Source organism: Teleopsis dalmanni, chromosome 2, assembly GCF_002237135.1.
Source record: "Teleopsis dalmanni isolate 2A chromosome 2, ASM223713v2, whole genome shotgun sequence".
Taxonomy (NCBI): domain Eukaryota; kingdom Metazoa; phylum Arthropoda; class Insecta; order Diptera; family Diopsidae; genus Teleopsis; species Teleopsis dalmanni.
In genome coordinates this window covers 57,290,762-57,314,821 of record NC_051847.1, presented here as the reverse complement: position 1 = coordinate 57,314,821, position 24,060 = coordinate 57,290,762, and the positions used below count along the sequence as shown (strand labels likewise).

Here is a 24,060-nt window from a genome sequence, read left to right as displayed (position 1 = left end):
TTTCCTTTTATAAAATGATAATTAATGATAACTAAAATTTAAAAAAAATTCTATGGAAAAATATACATAATTATTGAGAATGAAATTTTAAAAATGAATTTAGTATTTAGAAAACCATAAATACATTAAATACGTTAACTGTGTTTGTAATTTATAGATAATTAAAGATTAAACACCCAGTCTGATTTAAAGGCATTTAAATGATTTAAAACTTAAAACGGCTAATAACTTATGTAGCATATAATCAAATACAGTGAAACATAAATTAAATATATTTTGCTAACATGGCATTAATAATTAAAAAGCATCGCAGAATCGTTTGAAAATTATTTTAGTAAAAACTGCATCGTTGTCGCTTTTGTATTTAATTCTATATTTCATTTTTTGCTGTTAACATTCAAATTCATTTGCTGTTATTGCACTTAAATCCTTCATAAGTCCTTCCAAATTGGCCATCTCTTGATTAAGTTCCTCTGTTGAAGTACTCGGCGCCAGTCTTTGTATTTCATCTGTGGAATGTGTTACTGAAGGGCCACCTTGCAGGCGATTGGGTGTAGCTGCTGAGAATGAGGGCTTCTTATAAGGTGATTGATTTTGCGGACGTATTGTAACAGCTGGAGCTGAAAGAAAAAATGTGAGATAATCTTATTACAATATCAAACAGAATATCAAACACAATCAAAATCGTTTATAGGGCTTTTAGCGTTAAACAGTTTAAGGACTGTATGGAACTAAATAAAAATAATTTGTAAATCATTATAGGAATTCTGATAGGACACTGGAAGTTGAACTAACAAACTTAAATCATCTTACAAAATTGGGAATTTACTCTAACGAAACTTGTAGATTTTATAGGGAAGAAAAAGAGAGAGAACTTATAATATTTATGCTGGATATTTGCCTGACACTAATAAACCAAAGAAGTTAGGTAGATAGGTATGAGATGAGATGAAATAAACTCTGTAATATAGACTCAGTACCACAAATTATAAAGGAAATTTCACTTGGAGAAATATAGTAATCAAGTGTATGAAGGGCGCACAATAAATTTCTAGGTTCCTTCAACATAATAGTAATAGAAAATATTATTTCTTTTAAAAATATTTTTATTTTTTTTAAATTATTGTGTAATATTTAAAATTACGGATGTCCAGTAAATAGTGGTTTATCGCACTACAAAAGAAATAGTAAATCTATTTAAGGAACTAGTCAGATATATATCTTAAAATTAATGCTAAACCTTTTTTATATTTTAACTTGATAAATAGCTATATAGATCAATTTAATGCTCAATATATGACTTTGAAAAAAAAACCATTTTGATTATAATATATAAATTAAAATAAATTGATCATGTAGATGTGAAGCATATAATAAGTCTTGCAATTTTAAAATGTTATATGAAAATCTGTTTGTCGGAATATGTGTCATCGTCGCCATATCTGAGATGAATTTAAAAGTGCTTTTATTAATATCAAAAAAATTACTATTTAACAAAAGGCTGTTGCGATCAATATAATACGTTGATATAAAAACTTTTATTCTCGAATAGTTTGAACTTAAGTATATAAAATATGAATAGTGTTCATATTGCTTCAATACTGCAATACTGAATAAAGCAGTGTATTGCCTCTTTAGTCATCTAATACCTAAATTATTTTAAATAAAAACAATAAATGAGAAAAATTTATCTCAACGATGACGAAGTATTTAAAATGGATATTAGACTAAATATTTATCTGATTGTTGAAACTAAAGTATAAACTTTAATTTATGAAAATTGAAATCTTCTAGAAATATTTCTGGGTATTACACGTACATTGAATTTGAGTTTATCTGAATTAAAATCATAAGATCGGCAGTATTATTGCTTGAAAATGTTTGTTTTTTGTGGGTATTATTTAAAATATGCTTAAGTTAAACTATAATTTTTATTTTGGTTGAAAAAAATATATATTTTTACCATGTTTATTAATTGCTGAAGGTCCATTTGTTGGAGGTGGTCCGGGTACACTAAAACTTTTAAGTGGGTGTCCACGTTTATTACTTTCTATTGTTGATACTCCACCATTACTCATAGCACTGCTACCGCCTCCAGCAGCACCATTAGGATAACCAGGATTGCTATACAAAATAAAAAAAATTTATTTTAATGTTATTTTATGTAATTGTTTATTATTTTACTTAATTCTAAAAATTTAGATGGATTTAATAAATTTAATTTTGAAATAAATAATTTGTCGTAGAAAATTACGGTATATAATACTTCTTACCAAAAGTTACCCTCATAGCCGTAAGGGTGCTCTGGCGTTTGCGCTAATGAATTGTTTTGTGGTTGAGACAGACTTTGTTGTGAGAGGCCTGTATCAACAGTAACATGTGAACGATTTGATGGTATATTATATTGAGTGCGAGGGTATTGTGGGCGTTCCATAGTAGAGTTCATAGAAGTTGCTAAAAGGTTAAAAATAAAAAGTTTATGTAAAAAAATAATAATTAATAAAAAACTTACTCATATAACCGGCCACGTAGGAACGTTTGTCTAAAGAGTTGGTCAAATGCCCAGGCACTGGCGTATCAACATCATATTCATGTACCACAGAACGAGGTAGGGTTAATGCACCACTGCTAGAAGCACCATCACTACAAACTATAAAAGAGATATTAATAAATGATTTTAAATGTGATAAATCTTAGGAAATCCTAACCTGGTGTAGAATTGTGTAAGCTCTTGTCAATATTTTTTAACTCCATTTGATCGTGGTGTATCCATAGATCTGGTGGTTTAGGCACACCCACAACATTTTTTTGATAGCTAAAAAATAATTGAATATAATTATTTTTAAATTTAATAACACTTAAATAAATTTACTCACTCAGTATCATACCTCTTCTTTGTATGTTCTGGGGTAGATTGAGGCTTACGTCTACACAAAACAATTATGACAGCGATAACAATAAATACTATCACTGCCGAGCCTCCAATAATCATATACAATATCAGTTCATTATTAATACCTTTCGCTATAACGTTAGGCTTTTGCATAATGACCGTAGCACCCGTTGTATAAGTTACTAAAGCAGAAAAAGGCGCATTGTTATTACCTTTACTGATGCGCGCTTGTACTTTGAAATAGTATGTAGTGTAGGGTTTAAGATTTGGTAACATTAACATAGTTTCTTCGCCGGAAAAGGCTTCTATGGCCCAGTCTCGATCGCGTTTTGTAGTATCCGTGGTGTAATATATATTATAGCCAGTAATTTGGCCTATACTATGTTTTGGTGGTAACCATTGTAGTATAACATTTTGTGGATTTTGTTCGTCTGGGCGAACCATTAATTCACGAGGTGGTGTTATAGGTACGTTTTGATAAGTGGTATTTTCTACTTGCATAGACCAAGCTGATTCACGTCTACCCTTTACAACCTTAACGACAATATCGTATTTAGTATTTGGACGTAGTTCGCTAAGCATGCAATTTTGATCGGATGTGTTATGATAACGGTACCGATTGGAACTGGATATACTATAACGCACAGTGTAGTGTCGATTATCAATGACATGTTGATTTTTACTTAATGTAGTATCGATCCAATAAACAACGATAGATGAACTGGACATTGTTATTGCACGTAAACCGACTGGAACTTCTAATGGTACTGGTGTGTCTAATGGTTCTTCATCTCGCGTTTTAATATTATCATATATAGGTGGACCATCACCTTAAGATGAAGATATTTTATATATTAAATCAATATAGTTAATAATTGAAACAAGATAAAACCTACCTTTTACGTTCCTAGCACGTAAAGATACTACATACTCAGAATTAGGCTCTAAGTTTTTAAGTACATAATATCTTTCCGATTCTTTGAGTTCTACAGAATTTTCATCAGGTATACCACGTCCCCAACCAAGTACGTAATTTCGTATTTTGATTTCGTGTCGTTGTGGTGGTCCCCAGTGTAGAGCAATATTGTCTGCACCTGGATGTATGGCAATCCACACAGGTTTAGTGGGTACCTGTGTTTCGTCCAAATCATTTTCTAATGTAGTAACGCGATACCATTCTGTAAATGGTCCTGAACCATTTACAGTCATAGCAGCAATTTTTACTTGATATTCAGAGTGGCGATCAAGTCCATTCAGTTCAAAATAACGTATATTTGCGGGAGTACTTTTTGTTTGTGGAGCGTCCTTCAGTTTACGATAACGAATTTTATATCCAGTTATTTGACCGTTCTGTTCCTCTTCGGATGGTGGTTCCCAATATACAGTAATTGACTAATTGTTGTGAATAAATATTAAAATATAATGTAATATTCAATAATTTTTTTTTTTAAATTTACTTACCGATGAACTGGTAACTTCTAAAGTAACATTATTGGGTGGCTCTGAGGGTGTTGAGGAAAATGTTTTAATTTTTATTTCATTGGATGGATCTCCCATGCCATTTTTGTTAAAAGGCACAACTGTTATTGTGTAATCGGTGTATGGGCGCAACTCCATAAGTATTGCCTCAAGTGTCGTGCTGTCGTGGTACATCTCTGCTCCACTGTCATTCTAAAATGTTGATTTTATAGAATTTTCAAGATAATAACATAACTTACGAAAAATATGAAATTAAAACTGGGAAATACTATATGTTGAGTAACTCCAGATTTTACTTTAACTTATTTCTTTAATATTAAAAATAAAAGAAGTATTATGGTTTGAATATTTAATGAAATTATGAAATGGATAATAATAAAACACTCTAGATCGGAAAATTAGATTTCATTTCAAACATTTCTCTAACATTTATTTTTAATTTGTGTTAAAAAATTTAATCATATTTTAATTTTTATAAAAACTGTTTACATTACACTGAAGGTGGTAAACGAAGCAGACCGAAATATCTGTAATTCAAATATTTATTTTTAATACATTTTCATTTAGCAAACATGTATGTAATAATGATATAGGATGTTCAAACATATCTGTCGTGAACACCACTGTTATTAAGTGGTGTCTATAAAAATTTTAGTAGAGTAAACTTAATCACAATCTATACGGTTATGTAGTCTAATGTCCCAAAAGAACGATGCTATCTCAGAAATCACTTTATTGTTTCTGTGTATCAGATCAACACTTGAATCTAGGGAGTATAAGTTCATATTTTACTTCATTGAACTGTGATTGTAAGAAAACCACCTACTATGAGTATAATTAATAGTAACTTAAATAAATAGAAGAGGGTCTGATTAGCTAGCTCCTGCGGAAATTATAATACTGGTTTTAAAAATCAATGTGATTTTGTACTTAAATTTTTTCTGCTGCATTTACCTCTGAATAGTATATGCGATACTTAAGTATCTCTCCATTTGTTACTGTAGGCTGATCCCATTTAACATAAATCTCTTTATGGTTTCGTGCAAAACCTTCAACATTTCTTGGCGGTCCAGCAATGTTTTCTTCCGGTTGCGTGCTTACTTCAAGTATCTGAAATTTGTATCCTCTTTAGTATAGTTCTATAAAAATTGTAGCTTAATGTACCTCTGACGATTCGCCAGGACCAAAATTTGTGTTTGCAATTACACGAAATTGGTACGTTTTACCAGGCAGTAGTGATTGTATATTGACTTGCTGATCATCATGCGATTTGGTTATAATTTTTTGTTCTCTATAAAATATATAAAGTTTTGGTGCTTTTATAGAATATAATTCTAAGAGTATAATAATCATATCCAGTTTTTTAAATTTAAACTATATTAATTTTTTATATATGTATATATAACCTATGTTTTAATAAAATAGCCTGCAAAGTTATTATAATTGTTTTTACATACCTTTCACTATTATTCATTTTATAAAACACTGTGTAGGAGACAACTTCAACTGGATTCTTAACTGGTTCCAACCAGCTGAGCGTAACAAAACGAGGCTTTACTATCTGTGCTACTAAGTCTTTTGGTGGACCAGGCAATCGATTTAATAATCCATTCCCTAGAAGACCAGCTGTTTTACCAGCTACTACTCCATTTCCAGCGTTATCCACACCATCTAAATCTGGGGATGAATAGGAAATTGCTTGAGAATTGGAAGAGGATGTAAGCTTTTTTTTATTTTTCCACGAATTCAAAACTTTATTTGGGTCATCGCCATGTTTATAGGCGTTAATAAATTCTTGATTTGAACTTGGATCGTCGTAATCGTCATCGTCTTCGTCTTCGTCATTTTCACTATTATTGTGTGTATTCGAATTAAAATCATGTTCATTTGTCGGAAGTTCAAGTGATAGGTCTGTGTCATCCATATCGTCTAACATTTCTGTCATTGTGGCAAGTTCACCATAATTGCGATCGTTTTGTGGTTTTTCGGATTTAAATAAATTCTTATTTTTTGAACTCTTCTGAAAGAGCAAACTATCGAGCGCGCTTTTTGAAATTATACGTGTCTTCTCGTTGGAATATTCACCGCCCGATTTTGTGCGAACTTCACTAGGTTGTGAATATTTTCGTCGTTTTATGGGTGCCGCTGATATTTGTAGTGATTTTGTGGTTTGTGATTGTGACTTTCGAGAGTTTTTTGATTTGCCTTAGGATAGGAATGTGTTTTTTTTTGGGATTATGGGATAGAAGGTTTAGGATGAAAAAATTTGAAAAAAAAATAAAATTGTAAAATAATGAATTTAAAATTAAATTAAAAAAAATTAATAAGCAAAAAAATATAATATATAATATGAAAAGTACTCTGTAATAACACCGAAAGCGAAAACTATTTTAATATGTACGACATTTCTACCAATCAAAATTATATTAAAACCAATTGCTAGATAAATATGGGTTATTAAATATATTATTAGTAATAAATATATAAATAATAAATTAAAATACACAACGAACATAAGTTTACTTAATACGGGAATCTTTTTACATGGGAATAGAGGATAATAAATTATTTGATTTTGAAACATTTTAACACACATTAAGACACTTAAGGGTATTCTTAAATCTGCTCTTTCGTGGTTAGTACAATAAGAGTGTACATTATATAGATTTAAAAATATTAGTAAGTCATATAAAGTAGAATCAGTATTAAATTAGAAAAATCTATGGATTGGCTAACCTGGATATTTTATCGCTGGCAAGGAATTCTCTTTAATAAGCCTTCATTGTAAAATTTTTCTCTTATTTATATGGGTATTTGCACAGGGCTGTGCAGCCAATGGTGTATACATTATTGACGATGACACAGACTACTTGCTTATTTTAAATAAGTAGTTTCGGAACCATTCTGTTCCGAAAATCATCTTCGATAGCCGTTTCAAGATACGGATCTTATCGAGAACTAAATGGAATACGCTAAAGGAAAAGAGAAATGAACTTCTTTACTGCCGGTTTTAAGTTTGGCGAAAGAGTTCAAAGATAAAGAGTTGGGAGTCTTCATGAATCTGCCCCTGACCATACTCACAACCGATATTGGAATATTCATTGCCATCTGTAAAATTATTGTTAGAGTTTATTGCTATTCAAGAGTGCAACTGGCAGCGTCTAGGTTAATATAGTCGATACTGGATAAGAAAAAATTAAGCGATCTACCCAGCCTATCCAAAAAGGACATAGATTGGATTGTAAAAAAACTAAAAATCTATTGGGTTTCAACAAACTTGCAGTTCGTGTGGTTGCTATAGTGCTAACTGTATTATCGTATAGAGGATTAAATGATGCCGCATTCTAACAAGCGGACTTCGTAGATGCAATATTGAAGAGGTGGTGAAATCTATCAGTCCACCCTATGTCTATGTCTATGTCTATGTCTGTAGTAACAGACGAATGATGGTGGACTTAACAGATCTTCCTAATTTCATCTGGAATACCAAATAGATTATATAAGACAGTTTAAATCGTCTCCACAGAGTAACTTGATGGCTGTACACGTGACAGAGAGAGAAAGTGTGGATGTTTATATTATGTTTATATTATGCTCTCAACTATAAATATTTATATACCAAATATATCAACTATAATTAATAATTATAAATCCTTTTAATTAAGGACTTTCTTAAGCTGTTAAATTTGTGTTAATAACATCTATTTCCTTTAAGCAAAATTAGGGGCTCGTAGTATTTTTACACATGTTTAAAGTAATACGGGACCCTGACTTCTTGGTATCTATGACAATCAATAAATAAAAGACAAAATATTGCTTTTTATTTTATTACTCTACCTTTTTTTGCTACCATCTTGTTCTAATTTTATTCCTGGTGTGAAGTTTCCTAAACTAAAATCAAACGGCTACTCAAATAAGTAAGCCAATGGAATTACAATACGGGTATATGTTAAATGTTCCAAAAGCAATTGTGTTGTTTAGTGATTTATGTATGCGTTTATGTAGCTACAATGGTTTTCAATAGATATTATTTCCGATTCTGTAAAGCAATTATTTACACATTAAATTTTAGTTATTTTTGTTGAACTACAAAAGCTTTAGATTGTTATTTTTAAGCGTTTATGGGGTTACATGTACGTTTTTTTTATAAAGCGGGGTTATTATTAGTATGACTTACCTGGTTGCACAACACGTAACCGCGCTGCAGCCTGGACACTACCGGCAGGATTAGTGCCTATACATTGAAACATACCAGCATCAGATTGCAAAAGGCCCAATATACGTAAGTTATGACCAGCAATAAGCTGCATGTAGTCGCTTGGTGTAATGACTTCACCATTCTTAAGCCATTGTATCACCGGTTTTGGTTTACCACGTATAGCACATTCCAATTCAAGTTCCTCTTTTTCACTGGCACTTTTATCTTTAGGATTTTGTATAAATTTCGGAGGTACTTGCACCTGTACAGTTGCTTGTGCATCTAACGAATCTACTATATTACTAGCGCGGCATTGGTAATTCCCTGAATCTATATCCTCGGCGGAAGATATTTGTAGTGAACCAGTTCCGATTATGGAAAAACGCGAATCAAGATCATTAAAATCTAATTCTTCACCATTACGTAGCCATTTTATTTGTGGTTTAGGCACACCGTTTGCTACACAATCGAGCGTTACCGTATCACCTTCTTTAACTGTTTTAGGCGATGGGCCAACTAAAAATGAAGGTGATACTGAACTTTCACTTAAAACACCGTTGATTTCATTGATTTTTTTTATGTTTAAATTTGTTTTACTACTTAAACGCGATACACTGCCTGAGGTGACATTGCATTGATAAACACCACGATCTGCAGCACTAACTTCATCAATTTCTAAAGCACCATTTGGTAGCACAACCATGCGTAATTTATCCAATGTCAATGGCATTTCATCTTTTATCCAATTAACAATATGCTTAATCCCCAGTTGAGATTGACCAATCATACAACGAAAATATGCAGTTTGTCCTGGTAGTAAATATGTTTCTATAAAATCTTGATTGAGATCGGGCAAACGTGCGACTGACACCAGAGCTGAGCGACTGACTATAGTGCCAATCCCATCGGCGCTTAAAAGACACTTATAAGAGCCAGTAACGCCACGATTCTCTTCCACAGAACTGATATATAATGAACCATTTTTTAGTTGTGTACGGAAAGTATCACCAACAATGCCCAAATCTTCATTGTCCGGTCCACGCCATCGAATGTTTGGCATTATTTTTGAGTTTTTATTTTGTTGTGCAGTTCCAGCGCATTGCAGGAGCACAGAATGTCCCTCTGCGACGACTACATCTTGCGGTTCTATTGTGAAAGTCAAAGCTGCAAGTAGAAATAAAGTAAAATAATGTTATAAATCGATAAAACAAGAATTGAAATTATGTATAATTTAATTGAAACTTAGCTTCAAAGTTTTTTGTTTTTGAAATTGATGAATAAAAGTTGAAAGAATTGTAGTGGCTTTAACAGCGCAACAACCTCTGTTCATATGACTATGATTTCTTCTTGCAATTCTTAACAACATATAATTTACTGCCTTCAGCTAAAAAATTCAGAAATTGTTTGATCCAACATATATAAAATAAGAAGAATTTAAGGTTAGAAGTTTCCATGAAATATAAACACAATGTGTTTCTCTCTTAGCGGTCTTAGCAAGATTTGAGTGATGTTCTTACTAAGGCGTTCTTATTACTATTACTCCGTCATGAGGAGAAAGAAATATCAAAACATGTTTTATGTAATTGCCCAGCGGTGGCAAGTCATAGCTTTAACTACCTTGGAAGCGGGATCTTGGTCCCAAAACAAATGGCTTCAATTAAACCAACAGCAATTACGAGATTTATAAATAGTCTAGAATTGTTTTAGTTGGGCTTTTAGTAGCACAATAGATCTTTATTGTCAGGGTGCTATCATTGCCTATTATTTACTAATAGTAATACTATGGCGTTAGTTTTTTTTAAGTCCACTTAAGTCCCAAATAAATTATTTTTGCATCTTTTTGAGCTTCACAGCTTTAGAAATAGAAATAATCAGGGTACCAGCTCCCAACGGAGCGGAGCACTGCGACTATGGTTGATCTTTTGTGGTGCAACAGACCCTAACCGAACAGAAGACGTTCCTCCTTCCTCGTAATGTCAGAAGGGGAGAGTAGTTCACCTCCTCCTGGCTCAGACTAAAAGTCACGTCTAAGCAGAGTTGACAATCTATTTAAAGAATGATACCTTACCATAACTGCAGGGATGAACCAGCTCTTTAGCCTGAGGGTTACCTGGAATGTCGTGCCAGTAGTGACTTCTGTCGGCTGAAACTCATTTATCGCTTCACAGGCTTACAAACCAGAGCATATGTCCAGTTCACTTGATGACAATTAGTCAGCAAGTTAAAATTCTTAAATAATTAATGAAACATTCGTTCCTTTAGCCATTTTTTATTGATTTTCTTGAAAATGACAGGATACGTAAATATTTGCATACTTTTTTCGTTCGGTTTTAAAAATACTTTTAATGAATTTTTGACATATTTAAATACTCATAAAAAATTCATTGGCATTTTTTAATAGGTACCTACTCACAAAAGGGATGGTAGCAGCAAACTTAACCTTTTGTTTAGTATTGTAAAACTCATTGACAGGATAATAAAAAATGAGAAAAAAACGAGAAAAAAATGTGAAATAAATTTATAAAGAACTTTTTTTGCCTTTGACTTTAGAGCCACACAGCTAAAGGCCAACTCAAAAGTGAATTGTCAACAACATGAGCAGCTTTATGTTGCATTGTTGTCACCAATATGCGATGCGAATCGTTCCCATTTTTCTGCAGTACTACTCCATGAATGGGGGGTTAGTGGCGCAGTTGCAGCTGCCTACTACCACTTTTAATTTATATCGCTAATTTAAGACTTCCATACATTAATGCCGTTGTTCTCGTCACAGCGTTAGTAACATCAAACCAGTCAGATAGGCAGACAGACAAGCAGACATCGACACACACTTACATAAGCGTTTGCTTATGCTTCTATGAGTTTCAGCATCTGCAGCATCAGATGAGATCTCACACTGGTTCATTGGTGTGACTACAAGTAAATTGTGGTTGTTAAGTGCGCCGAGTTTAATTAGTCATCGAATGGGTAGGAAGTATAGCCCTGTTTGTAAGCTGCAATGTTTACTAACTGCATTACACAGGCAGAAGCAGCAATGACATTCATATTGACGGGGGAAATTCCTGGAGCGTTTATACATTTTGAAGGTCTGGGTACTTTAATTAGCAAAATTTACACAGCTGTGTATTAATTCTAATGAGATTTCAATGTGCTTCCACAGGAGTTTGTGTTGAGTTTGTGATGTCGTTATTTGTTGAATTTAAAATTAAACTCTTTTTCCTTGGAATATTTATTTATCATATATTTTTGTTTCTGCTTCCATATGTTATATAGTTAATATTTCTAATTTATTTCTTGTCTGATAACGCAATATATTTAAAATCCTGTGTTTTCTTTTATAATATTGTTTCTTAAAACAATATTATAAATGCAATAGGCACAGAATATAAAAGTCCTGAATCAATTTTCTTATAGAATCACATCATTGAAAGTTCATGATTGATATCATTTATTTCTACATTTTTTATTTGTTTATTTTTACTTAAAATATTTATTAAATTCGATTTTAAAGTCAGTTATGATGGTAGCGACTATTTTACTCAAATGAAACTATTGTATTTAATAGAGAAGTTTTTGAATAGTTGTGAATTACAATAACTTTTTAATTTTTTATTAATTAAATTTTTGACTGACCATACAGTTGTTTCGAATATTGCCAAACACTCATCATTAGTAGTCTTGGATATATTTCTTGTATTTAATTATTCGTAATGTAAGTACCAAGGGTTGAGCTCTATAAAAAAGTTTAAACTGCTCCAAAAATATGCCGAATAATTTATGCAGTTTTCGGATGTGTGAGTGAAAGTTGGATTCAGGAGTGATTTCAATGTCAAAAATGAACCAGTCAGTCACTAAGAAAGTAACGAATTGTTAGGCGATATCGAAGACACAAAACATCAATCACATGGTAGTTTGAAATCATTTAAAAAAAGCAGGTTACGCAAAGAAGCTCAAACTTTGAGTATCACATAAATGAAAATTCAGTTAACCGAATTACCATCAGTCAATTATGAAGGGCGATAAAAAATGATAAATACAAGAATATTCAACGCTAGCGATCATGGTCAAAGACTGGTGATTCTTCACAAACGATTTCAAAGCCTGAATTGTTAGCAAACATGGGTATGTTGAGTGCTTGGTGGAATTGAAAAGGAATTGTCTATTTCCCTCTTTTTATTTTCCAGCCTGATAAAACGGTTAACTTAATCTTAAATTGTTTACAATTTGACTGTTTAAACGAAACGAAACAACCAAAGTAAAGTGACCAAAATTGGCCAACAAAAAAGGAGTTGAGTTCCATCATGAATGTGCTAGGCCACATGTATCTGAATAAATTGACAGAATTTATTTGGGAAGCTTTGATGCATTCATCGGATAGCTTGGACCTTACATTGTTTAATGTCAAACCCTTTTAATGTTTAAAAATTGGCCGATCGAAGAGTTGCTAAAAATCACTTGGGCAAGTTTTTTTTGCTGATATGCCATAGTTGTTTTTCATAATTCCACATTAATGGAATTGTGAAGCTATATTGAAAATGTCAAAAAGACATAAATAACAATTGCTTATATAAACTTTATTCAAATTAAAGTCGTTTTCAATTGGTAAATTAGGATTCAATCCAGAGTTACTCTCAATCTATCAAATTATGTTGTCGAATCGAAATTATTTAGAGTTACCCAACATTTATTTTATTTATTTATTTATATTTATTATCTATTTATAGTTATTATATATATTTTATTTATTTTACTTATTTATATTTATATTTATAATTATATCTATTTTTATTTTTAATTATTTATTTATTTTTCTTTTTAATTATTTATTTATTTTTAAAAAAAAATTGTGATGTACATCAAAAATTGTACTTCATATCTTTTTATATTTCAATGATACTGAAGCACTTTTTAATCGTTTGCAAAAATAATATCTAAATTACAAAAAAAAATGAATAATTTAAAAAAAATTAAAAAAACAGCATTACTCCTAACATTAAATTAGAAGAATATGCACTCACTCTACACAGACTTTTAATGTTTCATCAAGCGTACATTTCACTTCACTTAACTGCAAAACCGTGGTACGTCCAAGTCGTTGCGAGTGCCACAAAGTCCGCTGGATGGATGCTGTTTAGATGGATGGTGGTTAACTATGTAGGGTAAGTACAGACGAATATGCACTCCAAACGATTAAACGTATTTGTAGTGCATTGCAGTGCACTGCAGGATGGTTGGGAATGGAGTACTGCTGCAGCTACAGCTACAGTTACAGCTTTACTATTTGGTATTAGTGAGATTATGTTTTCGTGTACACGTCGGTTGCACTTCAGCGCTGGAGTAGCCTTTGAGCTTGTTTACTTGTTTATTTACACAAGGTTTTAGTTAAATTACGAAGTGCGTGGAAGGTTTCAAATGTTGGCATTGCAGATACCGCCGAAGTCGGTCAGAAATGATTTAAGTACACAATTCACAATTCACAATTTTGTGTAAATACAATTTCTACGAAATAAATATTATTTCGCAATGAATTTGTTAACACTTAAAAACAATTTCTCTTAAATTTGTAAGTTTTCTTTTAATTTTTTGGTTAAAATATATTTTCTTTTATTTTAAAAGATACATATATTTGCTGTATGTTGGAAAACTTCCATGGGAGTGAAAACCGAATGGCATAAGTCATTTGGAATTATGTTCGCAATCACGTCAAATGCATTCGGCGCGTGCAATTGTGGCTTAAGAAAAATTTAATGCCATAAATGCCTGAAATGCTCGCCAATTAGTTGCTGTGCTGAGAGCAAAAACCCCATTCTTTGGGTTTAAAACTATTAGAATTTCTATTAGAAGAAGTTATTGTAAATACGGAAAAAATGCGCTTTTTGTGCGCTTTCACACGTACTCACGCATGCAACCAAATGTGTCGAGCATGAATGCATAATGTTTTTCACCATGAAAAATATATTTTCCGCGTCATTAGCACAAACGAGAATACATTGACGAAGATGAAGACTACGGCGACGGCTTTTCTTTTGTGCATTTTCTTTGTATTTTCCTTAATTAAATCGAGTTTTTCATTTCCACCTAGAAAATCTGTTACACTCCTTAGTTTGCGTGTGCATCAAACTACATTTGTGAAATTGTTTGTTAAATCGTTTGTGTTTTGTAGTTTTCTTTTAGGCGCACAACCCTGTTTTTAACAGCTTAACGTTCGAAAACAAAAAAGCTTACTTACTCATGTGAAATAAGTAGGATTTTTCAGTAATTAAAATAACGCAATTGTCTGTTAAGTGAGTTTGAAATAATAGAAACTCTTTGCATGTATTTAATTTTGGAATTTGGAGTTTTTATTTACTTAAAAAGTAAAAGAGGACGAGAAGCGGTTATAACATACAAAAACCAACCAAAGTCATTGCCAACTTTAATATGTATGGTATATATTTAATTATTTTAAGAGTATATGTGTACAAAAAATCAAATTGCGTGAAGAGTAATTATCAACATGGAGCAAATTCATAAAAGAGCCAACAAGAATTATACGATTAAGGGCAATAAAAGAGTTAGGTAGACTTTGTTAAGACCACACTCGGAACATCCACACCATTTGGGCGTAAAACAGGATTTCTTAAAACTGCATTCAAATACAATTTAGCATCATTCAAATAATTGTCAAGAACTTACTATATAATATAGAAAAAATCAACCATATGCAGACAATTATATAAAAGTCGACCTCTTTTAATTAGGATATAATCATAACATATTTCTATAGTGAATTTGCTGACGGATTACTGTTGGAAACTATACAGGGTTATCAATGAGTCTTGTGGAATTTTAAGAAACGAAGAAAGTTTTTAACCGTTGTTTTGTTATTGTCTAGTGCATTATCGTCATAAATAAAAAATATTAGAGTGTCTTGCTCTATAGAGATTTTTTCTAAAAGACTATCCCGTTTTTTATTACGTTTACAAAATGGTATTAACCTCAGAAATACATAACATATGGTAATGAGCTTATAGACTTAATTGGATTCTTAGAATCAGCTTAATATCTTAAGTCAAAAGACTTTTGTAATTTAACTCTCAGCTTGCTAGAACTTCAAAGAATTGAATTTCATAATAACAACAGCAGAAAATATAGAATGTGGGGATTTTTTTGAAGAACCGTTGGAAGTATGTACGACTGTAGGGGCAAAAATATTCTCATACTAATACTTTGTAATAGATATGGACTACATCACCATTGCTTAGATTCAATTTTTTTTTAAACGAGCTAATCGGTCAATAGTTAAATAATACATACTTTTAAAAATTATTTTTTGTTGTTTAAAAAAATTTTTATAAACCAATATTTCAACTATATTCTATAGTCATCTTCAGGGTACTATCACTTAGCAAAAATTCAATAGAAATCCCAAAAAATAAAATTTATTGTCATTAAAACAATAAATTATAAGAATATAAACAAATTCTTAACAAATTCAGTATCTGCTGAATTTTTAGATTTTACGATTGAAAATAATTAGGCAACCTCTTTAGAAAAATTTATATAAAATATGCAAAACAGAATTATTAATAATTATATATTAAATAATTAAATAAATTAATTTTGTAGGGGTAAGCATACATTTTGTAGGACGGGTTAAGTATAAAGTTCGGTGCAAAAATTTTTAGTGGTTAGACACCACTGTGTCTGGGTATTGCCAATAGGTAATACAATGAGGACATAACCATAAAAGTGATTATGAAGTTATGGTGGTGACCAAGTTCCACTTAGTTCGATGACTAAAGGTTTGAATACAAAATATGGAATGTTTATATTATTTGATTCAATTAAATATTTATATTCAATTATTGAAGTTTAATTAGTTTTACCGATACAGTTACGCTTTCTTATAATGACAACGAAGCTATTTTTTAAAATTTAGGGGGTTTCAATAATTATTATAAAAGTATTATAGCCGTTTTCCAGTTTTGATATGCATTACGCAATTGTATAATACTGCTCTCTGATGTGAACAACTTTTATAGATTTATAGTTTTTAATAACATTGAAAATCAAATAGTAACTGTCTATTCTCACTGTGTACAAAAACAATATGTGAATGAATTAAAGTGCTGCAAGCAAGCACTAATATCATATCACTGTAATATTTGAATGCAAATTTATGTTATTATTGCAGCTATGTAGAGTGCAAACCTGAAAACGATTTACATATATTACACATTTTACTTATCATGACTTTTATGACTTTAGGATGCAACAGTCTAGCACTTTTATTAGTTTCATATTAAAATAAAGAAGATTAAACTTTACAAATTAAATAGTCGTAAATGCAACACTTCCTACCATGTTAAATGGAACTACAATTTTTATTTTCTATTTAATTTTATGGCAATTAAAGAAAATACAACCGAGAAACAAACTGTCAAACATTTCAATCAATGGACAGATATCAAAGTTTTGTTAAATATCAGAAATATTCTAGACATGAAAGATAATAAAAAATCAATTCCTGCAATCAGTTTCAATTTTTAATTGGTTACTTGCTTATAAAAACAGCGCCAGAAAATGTGACAGAACGAAGATAAAACTAAGTAAGATACGGTTTTCATCTTTCATTTTGTCAGCTATAATAAAGCCATAAAAAGTTTTATGACTTCTGTTTGAAGCGAATGAAATGCAATAAAAAAGCTTAGGAAATGAAAAATATTTCATTTTAATATTATTGAATAAAAAGGCGAAAACGGTTTCCGTTAAAAAAACTTAAGATTCTTATTAAAGAAGCAGAAAAACTTTGTCATTTCATTAAAATGCAAATAGAATAAAATGAACGATATTAAATTTGTCTGTCCGAACGCGAGCATGACTTGCTCTGTTTACATTTGATGACAATGACCTCTTGGATTATTCGACCGACAGCAACCAAACCGGCAACCGTTCGGATGAAGTCAAAAAAAGTATCTCACAAATCAACTGAGCAAATTTTATGAAATTAAATGAATTCATTGGTGGATGTAGCCGAAGTGAATTTGAAGTAGTGCACATCACACTTGAGTAAAAAATAAAATTATTATTTAATATGAATTATCTGCGGGTCGTTTGATAGTAAACAGTTTCAAGTGCACACACACAGAGTTTATATACATATTTTTTACTATTAGTTTTACGTATTAACACTTTTGTTTCAAATGAATTTATTTAATTAATTTATTTTTCATAATTGCAATCTCAACAGAATATCAGTTAAATGTTAGTTAAATTTTTTAAATAAACATTTTATATATTTTTTTTTTTAGTACACTTTTAAATAATATTGATTTGATCATATAAAATTCTGACTTGGTTCTTATTTTTTGATTGATGTGGTATGACTGACAGACAACGTATTGCCTTCATATACTCACTCAGAAATAGCAAATAAAAACGTTTGCAGTAAAGTTTATATTGAGATTGTTGTGCTTTATATATATTTATATATAAATATATAGAACATAAAGAGATAAGAGGAAGGGAAGATAAAGAGTGTAGAGGGAGTTTATATAAAAAAACATCAATCAGTATTACCTCATCAATTAAGTTTCATACTACAAGAAATCCTTTACAATTTATTTTTTATAATAAATATTTATTTAGTTCGGTTTGAGATGCATGTCCAGATCTTGTTGCATCGCAGTCATTCGCAAAAGGTTTTCATTAAGGGATGGATAAAATCATTTCCCTTCACATTTACACAATTTATTTTTCACTTTGTTTAGTAAATAAATTGAAATCAAATCCTTAAATGTGGGCATCACTTAAAGAGCGACAATATTGCAAATGTTGATTCACTCGTAACTTGAGACCTTAAGATTGCAATAATTTAGCTTATATCAGAGGGAACTTAATTAAAATTATGTATATAAGTTGTATATCTTTGGTTTAATATTGTTAATTTTTTGATGGAAAAGAATAAATAATATTAATTGAAATAAAAAAAAAAAAAAAAATTGAAGAGAAACCAAATAAAAATTAATTAGTTAGTTTAGTCATTATACAGAGACTTTAGTGTTTGTAGAAAGCACTAACAAGCACTAATCTAAAAATTTTAAGGTTATTGATGAACCTACAATATCATTTGGTTTAATAATCCAGATCTCATTCAGTGAAAGCAAGATGGAGGTTCTGAAGTATCTTCTGACAATGCGATGAGAAGATTTTTTACTCCAAACTTGGCAGATGTTGCTGCAAGTGTCAGAGTTCTATATTCCCATTTGTGGAATGCTACCGCTTAGTGTGTTAAGTTAAGAAATCACTACTAATCTGATTTAAGCTCTATTTGAAATCAAAAACAGTTACTTTTTCTTTGCGGACTACAATGACCCATGCATTTGTAAACAATTAACAATTTTTTAAGCATTCTAATTAGAGGATATCATACTGTATTGATATAGATATCTGGTGTTGACACTATGAAAGACAAATATTTACTTCTTCATATTGAAAGAAACCTCGGTGGCTTTATGTTCGAGTTTAGCCATATAAAACAATTTGTTTCTTGATTATATCGTATAGAATATTTCATTTTTGACTATAAAGTTGCAGATTATTTATGGAGTTCCAATATGTTCTTTAAAGTTGAGTTATAGTTTTTAAAGTTTTTATTAGTGTTGCCAAAAAAGCTATGCTTTCGTTATAGTTTTGTGATAAGCTCAGCTACTGTATATCTCTGTTATTCGATACTCAAATAATATATTAGGTGTAGAAAAAAAAAATCCATTCTTTTTCTAATACATGGCTCTAGTTATCTGTATCCTGGCTTGTATAAGTCCGATTGGGTTACCCTAGATGGTATTACAAAGATGATTTTTTGTACTAAAAAAACTTGACAGTTATTAAACTTTTGGAGTTTTAACTAAGGCTGGATATAAAAATAAGCTCTATATACGGGCCCCATACGAGTTAATACAAACAAACCTCATGGACCGAATATCCATCTGCGAATCAGAAACACTGCTGAAAAGTGGATCACTTTCGACAACGCTAAACAAAAACGGTGACAGGACGGTGGTCAAATCGCGATGCACCGAGCTGAAACAGTGGTCAGGATTGGCGGCCAGAAAGGTTTTGCTGTGTGTTTAGAGGGATTGGAAAGGGATCATCTACTATGATCAGCTCATCTACGGTAAAACCTTGCACCGTCTGAAGGAAGCAATCGCTCAGAAATGGCCAGCTTTGAGCAATAGGAAAGGAATTATTTGCCATTAGGACAATGCCAGGCCACATACAACGATAATGACTAGCCAAAAGCTCCGGGAATTACTTATGCATACGCCTTATACTCCAAACCCGGCATCAAGTGGTTATTATTATTATGTTTGTTCGAAATTTGGTTATAGATAGGTTTGTCACAATCGACTGTTTCAATTATATGCCAAAGGGACGAGGACTTATATGAGAGAGGTTTAATGAAATTATCTTCAAAATGGCAACAAATTTTCGAACAAAACGGTGCATGTTTGACTTAAATCGGATCATTTTAACTATAGTAAATAATGCTTCAGTTTCATGGAAATATAATGGATTGCTGTTCGACTACATCAATGTCGAACTGCTTATGTCTCTACTATTAGAATAAATGTACTATAAATTTTACTGATTAAGAATGGTCAATTTTAAAACTGGAAAATGATTATTAATTCTAATGATAATCAATTACAAAGTAGCTAATAGTACTACTTTCTATAAACCACTAAGTTTATGTTTAATATAATGAATTATTGTTTAATCTTAGTAACCATATATTTAGTTAATAAAAATTATGCATAAAAAATTTAAATTAAAGTTGCGAAAGTAATAAATTAGCCACCAGCCCTTTTCATGAATAATTCTTAGTAAAAAAAAAATACTAAAATTACATAAATCCGTTTTTACGCTTGGAATCTAAATAGTTTTGAATAATTTATGGATAAGGGCGGTGCCAGTATTTACCGTTAAACATTTTGCAACATTTATAACAATTGCTATTTGTATTTTTTGTATTTTTAATTAAAATACAATAAGAAAAATATTGCAAAAAACAAATTATTTAAAATGACAACAACAGAATAAATGAATGGCATTGAAATACGCGATTGCCATGCATTTAGCGGCTTTGAGATCCGCTGGAGTGGGTGCTGTTGCATTAGAAACTTCATCGGATTTCAAGTTGTTTAATGCAAAAAGGAAAAAAGTATAAAAACAGAACAAAATCAGTGGAATTTTATGGTGGATTAACATTAAATCCAGACATAAACAATGCTAGTCGGGGAGAACAACAATAACAATAACCCACAGCATGGAGCATAAATGCAGTTCTCCATGCCACAATAATGCACAGCTTGAAAGTGGGTGGGACAGTGGTGAGGCGAATTTGATGCCGAAAATTTGCATTTTGCATTTCACATGCAAATAAATATTAATTTTAAAAATTAATGTAACACAAAATTTGTTAATTTACTGTAACAAAAGAAAAAAAATTTAATAAAAAATAAAAATTAATGGAGCATAATCAGATTTATAATGGCAACAATCAATTTGATTCGTGCTTAAATTACTGGAATCAGTTAAAACATTAGCAAATTTGTCAAACATTTGTCAAATAAAATAAATAAATAAAAACAGTTTTATTTTTAAATTTTCTGCACGTTCAGCACAATTTATTTCATTAAAAAATTTATCTCAATAGAATACATGAGTTTTTTTTCATTTATCTTTAGATTCAATGTACCAAAAAATAGCTGTCGGTAATAGCAGAATTATTAGTAATTCTGATATGTTGTTATGTGGAGTCATGCCAACTAAAGTTAAAAAAAAACTGTAGTTAATTTTAATATTTTAATGAAAATATTTAGATGAAAAAAAAAACAACGCAACAGCAAAAGAAGTAACTGTTGAAAAAAGACAAAAGAGCGCACTTGCTTAGATTTAAACTAAAATAACCAAAATAGACATCTATACAGTATCATCCGAAATTGTTAAATAAAAGACATAAAAAAATTAACAATCCAACAAAATTTATTTTGTCGCCTTTAAAGTAGGCCCGCTCCATTGGGAAGGTATTATAATTATATCAGCGCTCAACTCGTTTCTTTCAACTCCTTCTACGAATCTTCTTTTAGACTGTAATCGCCTCGAAACGTCTATCTTGAATTGGTGTAGCTTTGGGCTTTGGGAATAGAAAATAGTTATACTGCTTCATTTCAGGTTAGTGCTTAATTAGTTGACTATATGTTTTTTTATGTTACGACAATTGCGTTATCTCACCGCATAAAGTAAAGGGTTCTTGATATCATACTACCGATATGCTGCATTGTTTAAGTGACTTATGTCAAACAGAAATATCATCTAAAGCAGCATATGTTTAGTTTACGGTTTGCCATTTTACAATATGAATCGTTTAACAACCAATGAACGTGTTAAAATTGTGATATTTTACCACAAAAATTCTAAAATTTTGCATTTTTTTAAATTATAAACTTCGGATATACAGAATATACGATAACACCTATTAATTAATATTTTTATAGATTTATACAATTGATTAATTTATTTAATAATTAAAACAAAAACTTCGTTTTACATTTTTTTTTGACCATGTTCAGACCAGATCCGATAGTGGGTCAATACAAATCACTGCATAGATTGAAGGGCCGCAGAAACAAATAAATACGTTCTTCATTTTTTTTTTTGGAAAAAAATATAAATACGACGACATTGTTAAATTTAGTTTTGTTAATTATTTATTAATGTACATTTTACAATTCTAACAATAGCAACATTTTTAATATTAGTTATTGTCATACGAGGAAATATTTTATTTTTAATGGAATAACTTACGGCAGGCAATGAACACGAGTTTTTTTCAACTAAATTAATGGGAAGTGTAAAAAATTATTTTAAATATTTTAATTTATTTATTTAGGATACTGTAAAAATAAAATAATTTTCTTTTACCAAAATATATCAAAAAAAAATTTGCGTTCTTAAGGTAGATTAAAAACATGCCGCATACGACCCGCGGACCGTGATTTAGACACCTCTGGTCTATAAAAGCAAATTTTACAATTAAAAATGTAATAATATACATAAATATATCAATTTATTTAATAAAAAATTTTTATATCTTGTGATTCTGATAAATATTAAGTCAGACATTAATAATATGTTTTTAAATCTAATATGAGCTTTGGAAAAATATTAAAATCTTTTTACATCAATATTCAATATAGTGTAACTAACAAAATAAAAAAATTATCATCAAATTTTAAATAAAATATTATAATAGCTTGGAATAAAAAGATAGATTCTTCAAAAGTTATTTTTGTAAATGTTCTAGTACTTTTTTTTATATATTCTATATCCTTTTTGTTAATTTTGTAATTGTTAATTAATTTCATTTCCATGCGCACTAATTATCCTTTTAATAACTTATTTAGAAAGATATTTTAAATGTGACAGTCAACATTTACTCTTTACTTAACCAGTATTAAAACTAATTACAGAATGAGTTGTTGCCAAAGAAAATTTTTAACCATTTTTCAAAAAATATATTTATATATGTTAGATTTGTATTTATACATGACATGAAACATGTGGCATCTCACACATTATTTCCGCTCATTTCGTACATAACAAAAGCTACTAACGTATCAAAAGCGCCAAAAAATTTTACTGCATATTTTGGTTGTTCACAGCCGAACAAGAAGTTTATTTGTAGATTACAAAACTATTTCAAGCATAAAATTATTTCCTTGGAAAAAATATGTTTACATAGTATAGGTAGATATATTTACATACGATATTTATATAAGTATATTTATGACTTTATTTTAAACGAAAACTAAAATTTCAACTTTCACCAATTGAAAAAACTATCTACAGTATCAAAATTCATATGAACTCAATTCAAGTCCATATGATGTCCTGCAGTTACCAGTTCGGAACAGTAATGCAGTAGTTTACACAGTATCCGTCCTAACATGCTTTTTTTGTCTTTCACTCGGCTATCAGTGCAAGAACACATGTACTAGGTATCCTGTCAGTGTGTGAAACTAAAGATTTTAACCAAGTTTTTTTTTTTATTTTTTACCAAAGGAAAGTAGTATGTTTCCTGTCGTCGTTCACAACAACAGACAGTTTTATTTTGGTTAAAAAAGAAAAAAATTTAAAAGTTCTTGCATTAAATATGTTTTGTTTCCTTTATATCTATACTTATATATTGTATATATTTTTTTAAAACAGTCTAATTGAATTTTAAACTTAACCCATATGCACTACTGCTATCGAGTCAAGTCCTTTCGGTTTTATTATGTAGAGTAAAAAATTCAACAAAACAATTTCTCTTCAAACAAAAATACAGCAAAGGAAAAGTTTTTTGAATAGTTTTCAAATGCGAGTTTAGTCCTTGTTAATTAAAAATATTTTAGTTTTGATTACAAAATAAATGCTTTAAAGTTAAGCACAAATAAAATAATCA

At 30.4% G+C, this 24,060-nt stretch overlaps 1 protein-coding gene across 2 annotated transcripts in view; it reads right to left on the bottom strand.

Annotated features, from left to right (window-relative positions):
* Positions 1 to 314: 314 nt before the first annotated feature.
* LOC119682855 (neogenin-like) overlaps positions 315 to 24,060 on the bottom strand; it is a 350,203-nt gene continuing 326,457 nt past the window's right edge. Inside the window, exons 2-13 of one of the 2 annotated variants that reach the window (XM_038096380.1) lie at positions 8,550 to 9,734; positions 5,830 to 6,577; positions 5,537 to 5,663; positions 5,327 to 5,482; positions 4,355 to 4,564; positions 3,790 to 4,285; positions 2,877 to 3,723; positions 2,709 to 2,815; positions 2,513 to 2,650; positions 2,274 to 2,454; positions 1,964 to 2,124; positions 315 to 620 (exon numbers count right to left, since the gene is read on the bottom strand). In XM_038096380.1, the coding sequence (XP_037952308.1) occupies positions 391 to 620; positions 1,964 to 2,124; positions 2,274 to 2,454; positions 2,513 to 2,650; positions 2,709 to 2,815; positions 2,877 to 3,723; positions 3,790 to 4,285; positions 4,355 to 4,564; positions 5,327 to 5,482; positions 5,537 to 5,663; positions 5,830 to 6,577; positions 8,550 to 9,734 (4,586 nt within the window). In that variant the 3' untranslated portion in view covers positions 315 to 390. The remainder of the gene's footprint in view (positions 621 to 1,963; positions 2,125 to 2,273; positions 2,455 to 2,512; positions 2,651 to 2,708; positions 2,816 to 2,876; positions 3,724 to 3,789; positions 4,286 to 4,354; positions 4,565 to 5,326; positions 5,483 to 5,536; positions 5,664 to 5,829; positions 6,578 to 8,549; positions 9,735 to 24,060) is intronic. The other variant, XM_038096381.1, reaches the window with a different exon arrangement.